At 41.6% G+C, this 15,794-nt stretch overlaps 1 protein-coding gene across 2 annotated transcripts in view; it reads left to right on the top strand.

Moving 5' to 3' along the window:
- Window positions 1-15,794, top strand: part of RHCE (Rh blood group CcEe antigens) — a 171,289-nt gene that overhangs the window by 103,708 nt on the left and 51,787 nt on the right. For both annotated transcript variants that reach the window (XM_077295922.1, XM_077295923.1), the window contains exons 3-4: window positions 7,297-7,447; window positions 12,877-13,030. In XM_077295922.1, coding sequence (XP_077152037.1) covers window positions 7,297-7,447; window positions 12,877-13,030 — 305 coding nt within the window. The remainder of the gene's footprint in view (window positions 1-7,296; window positions 7,448-12,876; window positions 13,031-15,794) is intronic.

Here is a 15,794-nt window from a genome sequence, read left to right as displayed (position 1 = left end):
TCCCTGTTTAGATTTCGGGGAATTATATCAAATTACAGTTCGAAATCCATACCCTCTTACTCTGATTCCTGATCTGTTCAGCCAGGTTGTGGGAGCTAAGGAGTTCTCCAAGTTGGATTTAAGGGGGGCCTACAACCTGGTTGGTACTATGAAAAACAGCTGAGAGAGTGCTGCAAGAAACCACGCCCCCCCGAAGAAGCACATCGCGAAACGCGCATTGGGGCTCCCTTTCCACACTTTACAGGTTGGTTTCCTCTGTCATTCTATGCCATAACATTTTTGGTCTGGTTGCTATACCTGGGTTGATGTTACATTTGCTTGCACTATCAAATAAATAAGGCAGCACTCTGTAGTGCCAAAACTTGCAAACATGAAATATGAAAATTGAATTGCATTACTGCACTAAAAATATGAAAAATTGAGAAAGTTTAGCGCTACCAGGTAGCCACGATAAGACGTTTCTCTTTATTAGGACCTAACAATGTCAATCCTCACTTAGAATAAAGTCTTCATCTGTATGAGAACCTGTGAATCCTCTCTTAGACTAAAATCTATATCTCTGTGGAGGGGTAGGTTCCTGCCTTCATTAAAAACGCCTGTAGCTAAGAGGCGGAGTGCTCAGTCAGAAGGCTAATGAATACAAATTTTAAAAAAACTGACCTTCACATCCAAACATAGACTAGGTGTGAACAAGTGCTAACCTAGAGTCACCAACTCATACAAAAGCAAATAAATAATGCAGCACTCTGTAGCGCCAAAACTTGCAAGCATGAAATATGAAAATTGAATTGCATGACTGCACTAGAAATATGAAAAATTGAGAAAGTTTAGCGCATAAATTGCCCAACTCATGTGTACCTGGTAGCCACGATAAGGCATTTCTCGTTTACCAGGACCTAACAATGCCAATCCTCACTTAGAATAAAGTCTTCATCTGTATGGGAACCTGTGAATCCTCTCTTAGACTAAAATCTATATCTCTGTGGAGGGGTAGGGTCCTGCCTTGATTAAAAACACCTGTAGCTAAGAGGCAGAGTGCTCAGTCAGAAGGTTAATGAATACAAATTTCAAGGTAATGCAATTCAATTTTCATTTTCAAATTTTGGCGCTACAGAGTGCTGCTTATTTGATTGTGTATGAGTTGGTGACTCTAGGATGATTGCGTAAAAAAAACCGCATTACTCTTTATGGGAACTCATTGGTACGCAAGGATATGCATGCACATGCGTTCGATATGCATGTGTACTTCACACTAATCATGTCCAGGAAACTAATTTACAACCTACAAAATCAGTGATGTATAAAAGGGGTCTGGAGACAGGTAGTCCATTACTCTCAAGACTCTGGATCTGACAGCAGCACTGGCTATGTAAGTATAGAACCTTTGAAAATGTCTGTCCCTCTCACTGCTGTCTGTACTTTGTACTAATTTTTTTTTTCTGCTCCTTTTAGACTGGTTGTCTCCTGGTGCTGCCGTCTCTCCTGGTGCTGGCGTCTGTCCTGTTGCTTCCATCTGTCCTGGTGCTGCGGTCTCTCCTGGTGCTGGCATCTCTCCTGGTGCTGCCATGCTGGTGAGTACAACACTGTCTAATGTAAGTATAGAAGCTTTGAAAATGTCTGTCTCTCTTAATTTTTTTGTGTTCCTTTTAGATTGGTTGTTTCCTGGTGCTGCCGTCTCTCCTGTTGCTGCCGTCTGTCATGGTGCTGCCATCTGTCCTGGTGCTGCTGTCTGTCCTGGTGCTGCCGTCTGTCCCTGTCCTGTGCTGACTGCTATGCTGTTGGACTACTGCCTGTAATGTAAGTATTGGTGTCCATTTTTTTTGTCCATTTTTTTTTTTTTTCTACATTGTGTTTGGCTCTAACAAGTTTATTTTTTGTTATCTTTTTTCCTGTAGTGTTTCACTTGACTGCTGCCTGCTCTTCAACCGTGTCCTGAAGTGAAGAACTGACTGCTTCCCAGGGTGGAAATGACTCCGATTATGTAATCACATTTGCTATACTGATTGGTATGTATTGACAGGCAATACTATACCTGTGTTAAATTAGGTAATTTCTTTACAGGTACCTTCCAGTGATGAAGAGCAGGAGCAGTCGAGTGGAAATGATTCTTCCCAGGGTCGTTGGGCTCATGTGTCTCAGGAGGAAAGACGTGGTGTAAGTATACTTTTCATCAGAGTTGTAATTTTTTTTCATTATTACTTAAAATTATTTTGTTTTATTGGATCTCTAGGTTCCACAATGGGAAGAAGCCAAACAGGACATTGACAATGAGCAACTCATTAACCTTATGCAAGAGCGAGTACCATTGTGGGACACCCGTGATCATTGGCACTCTGACATTGTTGTGATTCGTTGACTTTGGGAAGAAGTGGCCAGATCGCTGGTGCATGATTGGGACCATGCCACGCCACATACCAGAAATGATTTTGGTAAGTATTGCAATGTGGTGTGATGCGCCAGTGAAACTGTAAATGTAGGTGCATTGTTTTACAATTAATTTTTTCCTTTTTTTCCCCCTTCACAGTGAAGAGAATAAGAGTGCGTTGGTGCTCGATGAAGGATCGCTTCAACAAGGACATGAGACAGGAGAACCTGGTTAAAAGTGGTGCTGCTCAAAGGATAATAAGAAAATACAAATACCACCATAACCTTGCTTTTGTGAGGCCTGCACCTGCTACGCGAACGTAAGTATCTTTTGTGTTGTCTTACTATTATTTAACCTTTTTTTTGTTTTTTTACTAATGTTTTTCTTTTATTTTCACCATAGAACCTGGTGCAGCACAACACATCCTGGATTATCCTCTGATGAAGCGTCCCCTCATCGACCAGCCACTGAACAGACGCAGTCCCAATCATTGACCAGTGATGTAGCAAACTGTCTGGCCTCACAGGCTGAGGAACAGGCAGCCGCCGGTCCATCAGGTTTTCCCCTCTTCCAGCCCTCTGCCTCTGCTCTTGTTGGGTCTTCTCGTCAGCGGCAGAGGGTCTGGGAGAGGTCACTCCTGCCCAAATTTATGCACTTAAGCTCGGTCTTCCAGGATGGGATTAAGGTGTTTGGTGACAGACAGAAGAGTGGGTTCAACCATGTGAACACACTTACACAGGATGTCAACAAACGCCTGGACCGCCTGAAAGCCGACCTTGAGAGAGCGGCGCAACATTTTCTTTCTTCAATAGAGCAGGAAATGTCGGAAAACCTTACGCTTCAATTCCAGCTCAACGTCATGCAGGCCTGCCAGGCTGCTTACAGCCACACATTGCAGCAGTAGCAGCAGTCCCAAAGCTACAATCCACAGGCCAGAGAATATTACCAGCAGCCGAACATATACTTTACAACTCCCACATCACCGAACTATCCTCCACCACTGCCTCCAGTTCACAGATCCACCACGCTCCCAAGTTCAGCACCTCTGCAGCCAGCAGCATCCACCATGCTCCCAAGTTCAGCACCTCTGCAGCCTGCAGCATCCACCATGCTCCCAAGTTCAGCACCCCTGCAGCCTGCAGCATCCACCACGCTCCCAAGTTCAGCACCCCTGCAGCCAGCAACATCCACCACTCTGTCCAGTCCAGCACCATGCCAGAAGACTGCTACAGAGGTCACCACTCCCACTCGGTCAAGAAAACAAGGGTCAAAAAGTAAACAGATTCCCACCAGGACGAAGACCCGGAGGCAAAAAGCCAAGTCAAAATTGGCGCCACCACTTTCACCCTCATCTACCAATGTGTCTCTGTTGTCAAATGTCACTACCTTCCCTTGTGTCTGCCCCTTCCAGTTTGTCTATCCATTCCCATGATTTCACTGTGTTGTCTACTCCCAATGTGACCAGTCCTATCCATGATCCAATTCTTCAATTTGTTGCCCCTTCCCCTGTAACCCCTTCCTCATCAACTACCACCCAATCCTCGCAGCTCCACACCCCCAAGGTCCACCACATCTCACCCTCAGATAGACTCTGATCCTAAACCCAATTATTGTTTTGTTAAGTAAATGTTTATTTTCTTTGCACAATATCTGTGTTTTCTTTGTCTATTTAAGCGCCGCCGCCGCAAACGCACACATGTGTGTATTGTATTGTTGAGGGAACTTGTAATGGGTGTTTTACTATAGGTACTTCATTATTTAATTCAGCAACCATTACAAGTACATTTTTACATCACAGGTACATTTTTACATTACAGGTACATACTTAGCGGCTTAAAGCATAGCCTGAGGCTGTAATTATACCTCAAGGTATTGATATCCTAAGATCCTATATTTTTTTGATGATTTAAAAAATTGTTATTTACCTTATTTTTCTATATTTCATCTGTTTTAAAGCTATATGTTTTCCTACCTGCACTAGTGACAGGGCCTTTCTGGGATAGATTGGGATAGCTGTCGCGGAGTGGGGGCACCAAAAAAACATTTCTTTTAGGGTGCCAACCCCCACAGCTAGGTAGGGTCCATATAGGGATGAATTGGGGACTCTTAGGTTATTTTTGAAGTATCAGTCTATGTATCAATTGTGGTTTTTTTAACACGGCTATTGGTACACAATGGGTGGTGATTTTTTAATATATAACTAATAAATGTATTGCTTTTTAAAGGGAACATATGTTATGTACTTGATTGGGATCTTCCCCAGAACTTAAAGGCCCTACAACTTTTTTTGGCTTTACTAATTTTTAACGGAAATTCATCCGGAATTATTCAGTAATTGTGAAACCCCTTACTGACATGACAAGGAAGGGGTCAGATTTTTCCAGACGGTGAGACGATGCCCTGTGGGCTTTTTCCTTCCTTAAGAACTGTTTTGCCACGGCTCCTATATTTAGTCAGAGAAGGAGCTGCTGATCGTCTGGAGCAACGGACAGGGTAAGTGAAGTGCATAGCGCCGCATGAGGAGCGCCGGTCTCCCTGTCTATGAGAGACCGAACCAGCGGCTGAGGGCATGACACTTGTCATATCTTCAATCGTCTAGACGTGTCAACCCTAGGCAAGCTAGATGATCCCTGTTTTTGACTAGTTTCAATTTTGTGGTCACTTTCCATCCAGGAGTCAAAAATGTCAAAGCTGATGCTTTGTCCCAGAGCTTGCCTGGTGGTAGTGATCATGAGGACCCTGTCCCAATTTTGTAGAAGGGGGTACTCATTTTGGCATTGTACCCTGAGCTGGAGGGTGAGATGTTGGAGGCCCATGTGGATGCCCCAGCCTCCTACTCTCCAGGAAGGTTATTTGTGCGACCAAATCTGCACCGCAAAGTAATTGGGGGACATCACAACTCTGTGCTTGCTGGTCATCCAGATGGTAAGGCAACCACGGACCTCCTTCTTCGTCATTTTTGATGGCTGGGGTTGCATCGGTATGTGGTTGAACAAGTAGCTGCTTGTAATATCTGCGCACGTCCTAAGGTATCGCATACCATCCATCTAGTACCCTTTTTCCGCTACCTATTCCTAGTAGACCATGGACACACTTGTCCATGGATTTTATTACTAACCTACAGGTATCTGCAGGCAAGACTGTGGTTCTAGTGGTTGTAGATAGGTTCAGTAAAATGGTTAATTTCCTCGCATTACCGGCACTTTTGAATGCCAAGACTCTTGCTCAGGTATTTATAAATGAGATCGTGAAGCTTCACGGGGTTCCCTCTGATGTGTCAGATCGGGGGACCCGATTTGTTTCCAAGTTCTGGAGGGCGTTCTGTTCTCGACTGGAGGTACAGCTGTCCTTCTCCTCTGCCTTCCATCCCCAGTCGAATAAACAGACTGAGCGGAGTTAACCAGAATTTGGTGACCTGCTTCAGGTGTTTTGTCTCCGAAAATCAGGAGGATTGGGTATCCTACTTACTGCTGGTAGAATTTGCTATCAATAATCACCATAAGATTCTACCAGCAGGTCATTGTTCTTTGGTGCATACAATTACCATCCCCAGTTTGGTATATTTAGAGGGGGAGGGGCTTTGGGAGTTCCAGAAGAGGAAGGTTTTGCTTTGTCATTCTCCTCTGTGTGACAAGGGTCCTGAGTAATTTGAAGATTAAGGGGGACAAGTATAAACATATGGCTGACAGAAAATGCTTGCCAGGTCCAGACCTGAATGTGAATGACTTTCTATGGTTGTCTATCAGGAATATCAGGTTGTAGGTTCCTTCCTGGAAGTTGCGACATAGATTTACTAGTCCTTGTAAAATAATCGCCGTTATTAATCCAGCAGCATTTCGTCTTGAGCTACCTCAGGCTCTTAAGATCCACAATGTCTTCCATAGGTCCTTGCTCAAGAAGTATGTGGAACCTCTTGAGCCCTCACCCCTACTGCTGCCCCCAATAATGGTTGATGGAAATCTCAAGTTTCAGATTTCGAGGATTGTTGATTCTCGCTTCCAACATTGTTCCATACAATACTTGGTGCACTAGAAGGGTTACAGTCCAGAGTAAAGGATGTGGGTCTCGGCATCTGAGGTGAATGCCATCAGGCTGGTTCATTCATTTCACACCTCAAATCCCGAGAAACCTGGTCCTGAGTGTCGAGAGGCCACTTGTAGAACGGGGTATACTGTCACGGGTGTATCAGAGGCTGCAGACAGTTGCACTGCATCTAGCTGCAGAAGGTGTCTGTGTTAGGCCTTGTAGACATCTTCTTAACCCTTCTGACTCTTTGACCCAGTGGCAACCTTTCTCCGGCTCTAATTGACACACCTGGACCTGGGTATTTATAGGCTCCCAGCCTGCTGTTTGGAGTTGCCGGTGATATTTCCATTTCCCCCTGTTGAGGCTTGAAGCTATAGCAGTTGACAATTTTCCTCTTTGGTGTTGCTGGAGGACATCTGTGTTACATCTCTGAGTCTACTCAAAATAAGTGTTCCTCTTGTTCATCTATCCCAGTTGTTTTTAGTGGTAGTGGTGATCAACTAGTGCTCACCCCATCATACCCTAAGTAGGTCTTATTGCCAGGGTCAAGCAGGGATTAGGTTCTTGCGCAGCGATAGGTGCAGAACTTATATAGGGATGTTTAGGGCAGTCAGGGTGCCTTTATATCTGCCTAGGGGTCTCCACTCCCCCCTTCCCTAGTGTTGAGCTCCCTTCCCCTCATCCCTTATTGTTTCACTTAGTCTTTCCTACACTGTGCGTGTCACTCAATGGTCCACAAATATTTATCTTCATCATTTTCTTGCACCATCAATAAAAAACAGAACTTTTATACTTGACACTAAAGAACTCAATGTCAAAAGAATGTACAATGTTTACTTTTGTAAAAAAAAAAAAAAAAAAAAATATGTGTTTATATTGCATCTACCTTATTGTCTCATTCACAGCTTAAAAAATGGACTGATGAGCATTTTTCCAGTCTTGATCTCATATGGAGCTGTTTTAGGAAAAGTGAACCCTCTTCAATTGGTTGTAATGACAATCCTTGAATTGCCTGTATTTACTGCAAACAGATACATTATGAAACAATATCTTATGGTAAGAGACACTTGTGATTAAAAAAAAATTAAAATAAGTCGTAATGTCCACAATGAAAAGCTGACAGGATTTTATTTAATCTAAGGTTTTCCCATTTTGTGTATTAGTATTACACAATAAACTGAAGAAACCTCATCTTCAAATTTCTAAATTTACACTGTGTTGAGTGGTAAATTCTACAATATAGTTGATCATGACACTACATGATAATAGACAATAAAGTAATTTCAATGTCTATGATGAAAGTGAATATGTCAATAAGGCAATCTCTTCAAACTGCATACAGTGCCTTGCAAAAGTATTCGGCTCCCTGGAACTTTTCAACCTTTTCCCACATATCATGCTTCAAACATAAAGATACCAAATGTAAATTTTTGGTGAAGAATCAACAACAAGTGGAACACAATTGTGAAGTTGAGCAAAATTTATTGGTTATTTAAAATTTTTATGGAAATTCAGAAACTGAAAATTGGGGCGTGCAATATTATTCGGCCCCTTCAACTTAATACTTTGCTTTGTTGCACCACCTTTTGCTGCGATTACATCTGCAAATCGCTTGGGGTATGTCTCTATCAGTTTTGTACATCGGGAGATTGAAATTCTTGCCCATTCTTCCTTGGCAAACAGCACGAGCTCAGTGAGGTTTTATGGAGATCGTTTGTGAACAGCAGTTTTCAGCTCTTTCCACAGCTCTTTCCTCTCCTCCACCAATGCAGTCAGCGTGGATGGAGAGTGACTGCGGAGATAGCGGGCAGGGGTGTGGGCGGAGACAACAAGCGGGCGGGTACCAGGTCTGCTATAGAATATAGTAATGCCCTGTGTAAGTGCCCTAGAAAACAGTGCCCACATTTTGCTCCCTAGAAAGTAATAATGCACTGTGTGCCCCTTTGACAGTCACAATAACCTGAGTTCCCCTATAACAATAAGTGCCCACTTTGCATTTAATAATGTCCCGAGTCTCCTCCCTTTACAGCCCCCTATACACAGTATGCTGCTCTCTTAAACATAGTATAATGCCCACTCACTGTGTCGTATCATCCATACAGTATACTGACCCATTAGTAGCCCCCAAACTGTTTGATGGCTTCAACACTGTATGATTGCCCCCTCACTGTTATTTTCACACTGTATGATGCCCCCCTAGATAGCCTCCATATAGTATAATGCACCAGATAGTCCTCAATATAGTATAATGCACCCCCTTAGGCAGATTCTATAGTATAATGCATCCTTATAATGCATCCCCCATAGGCAGACTCTATAGTGTAATGCAACCCCCATAGGCAGATTCTATAGTGTAATGCAACCCCCATAGGCAGACTCTATATTGTATAATGCACCCCCTTAGGAAGACTCTATATTGTATAATGCACCCCCCCCATAGGAAGACTCAATATTGTCTAATGCACCCCCCTATAAGCAGACTGCACCCCCATAGGCAGACTATATAGTGTAAAGCACAACCCATAGGCAGACTCTAAATTAAAATGCTCCCCTCATATCCAGACTCAATAGTATAATGCATCCCCCATAGGAAGACTCTATGGTATAATGCAGACCCCATAGGCAGACTCTATATTGTATAATGCACCTCATAAAATAAATACAATACTCACCCCTCCTTCTTGCTGTTCTGAGAGCCTGCACATCTCCAGACAGCAGGCGCCAGGTAATGACATCATTGCGCCCCCTGTCATTTTCTGCATCAGTGATGTCAGATGCTGAGAGGGGGAATGATTGGAGAGGGAGCGTAATGCTCCCACTCTCATCAATGTGTCCAGCTGTATTGGCATCTAGCTGATATAGTTGAATGTGCGATGATGGTGGCGGGGGACCAGTGCTAGCACTACTGCTCAGGGGCCCCATAGCGGCCAGGTGGCAGTGAAGGGAGATCGATTCTCACTGCTCTGCCCCAGAGTGTAACTGTATGGGCGTGCTGTGCATGCCGATTCAGTTACAGTAGCGTAGCTCCAGGTGGGCCCCCTCAGAGCGTGGGGCCTGGGGCGACCGTCCCTTCTGCCCCCCCCAGTAGCTACGCTACTGCATATAAGGTAATAACTGCTCTGGGTGTGACAGGCACTGCCTCCAGAGTTTGTTTCCCCACATAGCATTAGCCGTTTTAGCTTAATTAATTGCTCAATATCTGATTTTCTTGCATAATGTTACACAGACAGTGAGTTATCAATCAAGCTAAAGAGGACTATTGAATAGAAGATGGTTCTAAGTAGGGTGTTGCCATCTACAGTATTCATACAGGGGATGTAAACGTATGGGCACCCCTTGTCAAAATGACTGTTATTGTGAAAGTAAGCAAGTTGAAGATTAAATAATCTCTAATAGGGCTAAAATTAAAGATAATACATTTCCTTTGTATTTTATGCAAATAAAATATATATATTGTCATATTTTACATTTTAAAATTACAAAAAGGAAAATGGGCCAATACAAAAGTTTGGACTCCGTTGGAGATTTATATGCTCAGATAAATTTGACCTAGGTTTCAGGCCTTAATTAGCATGTTAGGGTTATGGCTTGTTCACTATCATCATTAGGAAAGGCCAGGCGATGCAAATTTCCCAGCTTTATAAAAATCCAGCCTCCTCTAACGTTATGCCAAAAAAAGGCAGCCATGGGTTTTTCTAAGCAGATGCCTAGCACCCTGAAAATGAAAATGATGAAGGCCCACGAAGCAGGAGATGGCTATAAGACGATAGTAAAGTGTTTTCAAGTTGCCTTTCCTCAGTTCAAAATGCAATTAAGAAATGGCAGTTAACAAGAACAGTGGAAGTCGAGAAAAGTTCTGGAAAACCAAGCACAATTTCAGTGAGATCTGCTCTTAGAATTGCTAAAGAGGCAAATCAGAACCCCTGCTTGACTGTAAAAAACCTTAAGAAAGATGTAGCAGACTCTGGAGCTGTGGTACATTCTTCTACTCTTCAGAGACACCTGCACAAGTATGGCCTTCATGAAAGAGTCATCAAAAGAAAACCTCTCCTGCTTGTGCACCATAAAAGTCAGCATCAGAAGTTTGCAAAATAACATCTAAGCAAGCCTGATGTATTTTGGAAACAAGTCCTGTGAACCAATGAGGTGAATATAGAACTCTTTGGCCACAATGATCAAAAAGGTAAGTGTGGAGAAAAAAGGGCACAGAATTTCAGGAAAAGAACAACTTGCCAACCATTAATCATGGGGGTGCATCAATCATAATTTGGGGTTGTGTTGCAGCGAATGGCATGGGAAACATTTCATGGATAGAGGGAAGAATGAGTTCATTGAAATTTCAACAAATTCTTGATGCAAACATAATATCATCTGTAAAAAAAAGCTGAAGTTGAATGAAAAAAGAATGGCTTCTACAAATGGATAATGATCCTAAACACATATCAAAATCCACAATACACTACCTCAAAAGGGGCAAGTTGAAGGTTTTACAATTGCTCTCACAATCCCCTCATCTGAAAATCATTGAAAATCTGTGGCTAGACCTCAGAATAACAGTGCATGAAAGACGACCGAGGAATCTCACAGAACTGGAAACATTTTCAAAGTAAGAATGGATGAAAAGCCCTCAAAAAAGAATTGAAAGACTCTTGGCTGGCCACAAAAAGTGTTTACAAGGTGTGATAATTTCAAAAGGGGGTGCTACTAGGTACTAACCATGCAGGGTGCCAAAACTTTTGCATGAGCCCATATTTCTTTTTGTAATTTTTAAAATGTAAAAGATTTACATATTTTTTTTGCCTAAAAAACAAAGGAAATGTGTCATCTTAACTTTAGCCCTTTTAGTGATCATTTAATCTTCAACTTTCTTAAATATTCACAATAACATAAATTTTGAGCAGCGGTGCTATCCTTAAAACTGTAATGTTACACACAAAAAAATCAGCATTGTAGATTATTATTTCTAGTTTACTCTTTTTATTGTGTTTGAAGCACACAAATTTCCTGAAAGTGGTTATTAATTACATAGTTACACATTTAAAAAAAAAAGACATAGGTCTATCAAATTCAACCTTTGTACACCAGGTATACATGCAATATCACTATTTATATCCCACAATGCTATTTAAATGCAGTTATAGTACCTGACTACCTCCTGCAGACAACTGTAAAGAATCCTATCTTATTTGGTCTCTGGAATTGCCTTTCCTACAGAGGTAAAGTATGCTTCCTGGTCATTTGTAAGGTCCTTGGAAAAATTAAATCATATATCAGTCCTTTGTATTGACTACACATGTAAGCTGAACAAGCCCAACTTTTCCAACCTCTCATGATAGAAGAGGCCTTCCATCCCATGTAATAGTGTAGTTGCCCACCACCCAGCCAGCTCTTGAGTTCCAATATCCTTTTAAAATGTGAAGCCCCAAATTAGATCCTATATTAAAGGGAACCTGTCAGCAGGATTGTCCACAGTAACCTACACACAGTGTCAGGTCAGCGCCATTATACTGATTACAATGATACCTTGGTTGATAAAATCCGTCTTGTGGTTGTTGTCTAATCTGTATTTGTAGTTTTGAGTTAGTGATATGCTCGCACTCCGGGGCTGCCTGTGTGGGGGTAGAGGTCTTCATGTGGTGCTCTGATTAGGCATTCAAATTGATGGCTTATGACAGGTCACTCAGTGATCTGCCCCCCTATTTTACTTACTGATTCATATATATGTATTGAAAAAAAAATCACCTTCAGCAGCCAGGTGGTGGTGGCACCTGCACTGCAGCATGATCGCATGTATAATGTGCATGAAATTGTTTTATTTAGTCTTATACATTGATTCTGAAAAAAAAAAACTTTCTCAAAATCGGCGCCGGACGGTACTGTGCAGGTGCCGCTGGTGCCATTTTGCTAGACGAATAGAAGGAAAAAAATTGTCTCCACCAAGATGGCGCCTCCGGAGCCTGAGCAGTAGCATCTATCAAATGATTGTTAAGCTACAAGACGGATTTCATCATCCAAGGTATTATTTTAATCAGTAAAACGGCGCCGACCTGACATTGTCTATAAGTTACTGTGCACAATCCTGCTGACTGGTAACCTTTAAAGATATGGCTTTACATATGATTCATAGAGGGTAAAATTGCACGGTGATCTCAAGATGTTATCCTTTCTATACACCCTAAAATCTTGATTGCTTTTGCGGCTGCTGCTTGATGCTAAGTGCTTCTATTTAGCTTTCTTGTAACCAAAATATCCAAGTCCTTCTTCTGTTCTTTAGTCTCCAGTATATTTCCATTTAATGTACATGCAGCAACATGATTACCCTGCCCTAAGTACATTATTCTGCATTTAGCAATACTATATACTTCCATGTTTTTGACCATGCAGACATCTTATCTAGATTGTTCTTTAATATTGTGCAGTCTAGCTCATTCATAGTTCATAATTCATTTTATTTATTAAGCTTATGTTTGCTTTGTACTTTTTAGATGACTAATCATACTACTATGATGCATGGCCACATTTTTGGGGCATATTTTGGGCTTGCCGTGTCATGGACAATGATACTTCCTCTAACTGGAAAAAAAGCCAGTGAAGAGAATGAGAAATTGACACCATTCTCAGAATTATTTTCCATTTTGGGTAGGTGAGAACTTAATTACTGTCTCATTAAAGTCGAAAATATCAAATAAAGATGTGTTATCAGTTGTAATTACTCTATGGAAGATTACTTTATGATACAGTCAGAATAAGATTAAAAAAAGACAGCAAACCATCTAACCACAATTTAATATACTATAATACTTGAAATTATTCCTTATAGTTTTTATTGTTAGTGTCCGGGGGGAATTGTTTTTCCAGAATATTCTTTCTTCTGTTTTAATACACAGGTTCTTCAATAGCGTATTCATGAATTCTGTAATAATATGAATCAATCTTGTTTGTTGACCTTATATTGTAATCTTTTATGAACATAATAGGTTTAAAGGGAACCTGTCACCTCCAAAATGGAAGGTGAGCTAAGCCCACCAGCATCAGGGCCTTATCTACAGCATTCTGTCCTGCTGCGGTGGGCGTCGTGGTCCGGTCCGGGGCCTCCCATCTTCTTACGATGACGTCCTCTTCTTGTCTTCATGCTGCGGCTCCGGCGCAGGTGTTTTTTGTCTGCCCTGTTGAGGGCAGAGCAAAGTACTGCAGTGCGCAGGTGCTGGGCCTCTCTGACCTTTCCCGGCGCCTGCGCACTGCAGTACTTTGCTCTGCCCTCAACAGGGCAGACAAAGTACACCTGTGCCAGAGCTGCAGCGTGAAGACAAGAAGAGGATGTCATCCTATGAAGATGGGAGGCCCCGGAATGGACCGCGACGGCCATCGGACCGGACCGCAGCAGGACCGCCCCTGGGTGAGTATAATCTAACCTCTTTTTCTCCTCTTTCAGGATACATCAGGGGCTTATCTACAGCATTACAGAATGCTGTAGATAAGCCCCTGATGCCGGAGGGCTTAGCTCACCTTCCATTTTGGGGGTGACAGGTTCCCTTTAACTTTTCTCTAATAGGTCAAGCATTCTCATAAAGTGTTCAACACTGAAAGTGAAAGCATTTCTGACTTTAAAGAGGTTTTCCCACAAACAAAAGTTAATTTTAATCAATAGGTCTTGGAATAATAATAATAATTTCCACAGTTGGGTGTGTATATATAAAATGTCCCTGTGTTGAAATAATCTTATAAATATGCCCCTGTGTAATGTCTGTGTAATGTCTGTGTCTGACCGTACAGGGACATGGTCTGATAATACCACATCTCCTGGGCAGGGGAGGAAGCAAAAGAGTATACAGACAGGACAGCATGGGATCACAGCTGATTCTTTTTGTGAGGTAAAACATTTTCCTGCCTGTTTTTAAACAATGTTTTACTTCAAAAAAAGAATCAGCTGTGATCCCATGTTGTAATGTCTGTATACTCTTTTGCGTCCTCCTCCGGCCCAGGAGCTGTGGTAAGATCAGACCATATCCCTGTGCGGTCAGACACAGCCAGTACACAGTACACAGCAGGGGCACATTTATATGATTATCTCCGCACAGGAACATTTTATATAAACACATCCAAAAGTGGAAATTATTATTATTCCATGATCTGTTGAATAAAATGAACTGTTGTTGGGAAAACCTCTTTAAGCTACTGAATGTGTAATAGCCATACCATAAACTCATATCCCCCGATTCATTATAGCAATTTCACAAGAATTGTGTTGAAAATTTAATTAAAATGTTTGTGCATTTCAGAGTTGAGCAAAATCTTTGTGAATTTTGGCGTTTATATGCCAGTTTCTCCCAGTCAAAACTTCACAGCTCATCTAATTTATGATGAGTTGATCTGTGCCTTACCCTAAGATTCTTATTCCTCTCCTGGACTGAAGTAAGATTAGTGACGAGGAGCACACCACTTGTCTGATGCTCCTGATACATTAAGAGGCATGCACCTCTTAACCGCTTCCCACAGTCAACATTTTCATCTTTTTTTTTATTTTTTGTTTTTTCGTCCCCTTCTTCCAAGAGCTTTAACTGTTTTATTTTTTATGTCAATATAGCTGTGTGAGGGCTTGTTTTTTGAGAGACAAGTTGTACTTTTGAGTGACACCAGTCATTTTTTCATGTGATGCACTGAGAAGCGGGAAACAATCCAAGTGCGTTGAAATGTCAAAAAAGTGCAATTTCACAATTGATTTTTTTTTTTTACCGTGTTCATTATGTGGTAAAACGTACCTGGCAATATGATTCTTTAGGTCAGTATGGGTACACAGATACCAAACATGCATAGTTTTTTTTTTAAGTGGTGAAAAAAAAATTGGAAATGCGTAAAACCCCCCACATTTTCTTGTGTTGTCATGATTTTAGACCCGTAACGTTTTCATTTTTTGGGATATTAGGCTGTGTAAGGGCTTATTTTTTGTGCCCTGAGCAGACATTTTTAATGATACCATGTTGGGGTAGACCAAAAAACAAAGAGAAAAGTAGAGGTCATGCAAAAAATGGGGATCACCACACAATGGGTTTAGCAAAAATAGACATAATTTTATTAATGCAATACAATACATAGGAAACAAGCTATAAAGAAAACACACATTAAAAACAATTAAAAAGGAAACATACTTGTTCCTTAAGAACACAGCCCATAATAGGGCTTACACCCACGCCAAAAAATATATATAGTGGGTCAATATCAGATGGAAATAATGCCTATATGGACGTCACTGTGCAAACATATAAAACACCATCGGGCATATACACAAAAAAGTTTGTGCAAATGGACAGAATGACAAAAATTCCATCAACGCATAACATATGCACAATTTATACCAAAAGTGATGCTGCAAATGCAGCCCTAAATGCTAACCCTTAATAAAGGC

The sequence above is a fragment of the Ranitomeya variabilis genome, chromosome 3, assembly GCF_051348905.1.
Source record: "Ranitomeya variabilis isolate aRanVar5 chromosome 3, aRanVar5.hap1, whole genome shotgun sequence".
Lineage (NCBI taxonomy): Eukaryota > Metazoa > Chordata > Amphibia > Anura > Dendrobatidae > Ranitomeya > Ranitomeya variabilis.
The sequence above is the reverse complement of the archived record's forward strand: the minus strand, read 5'-3'. Positions and strand labels throughout refer to the sequence as shown.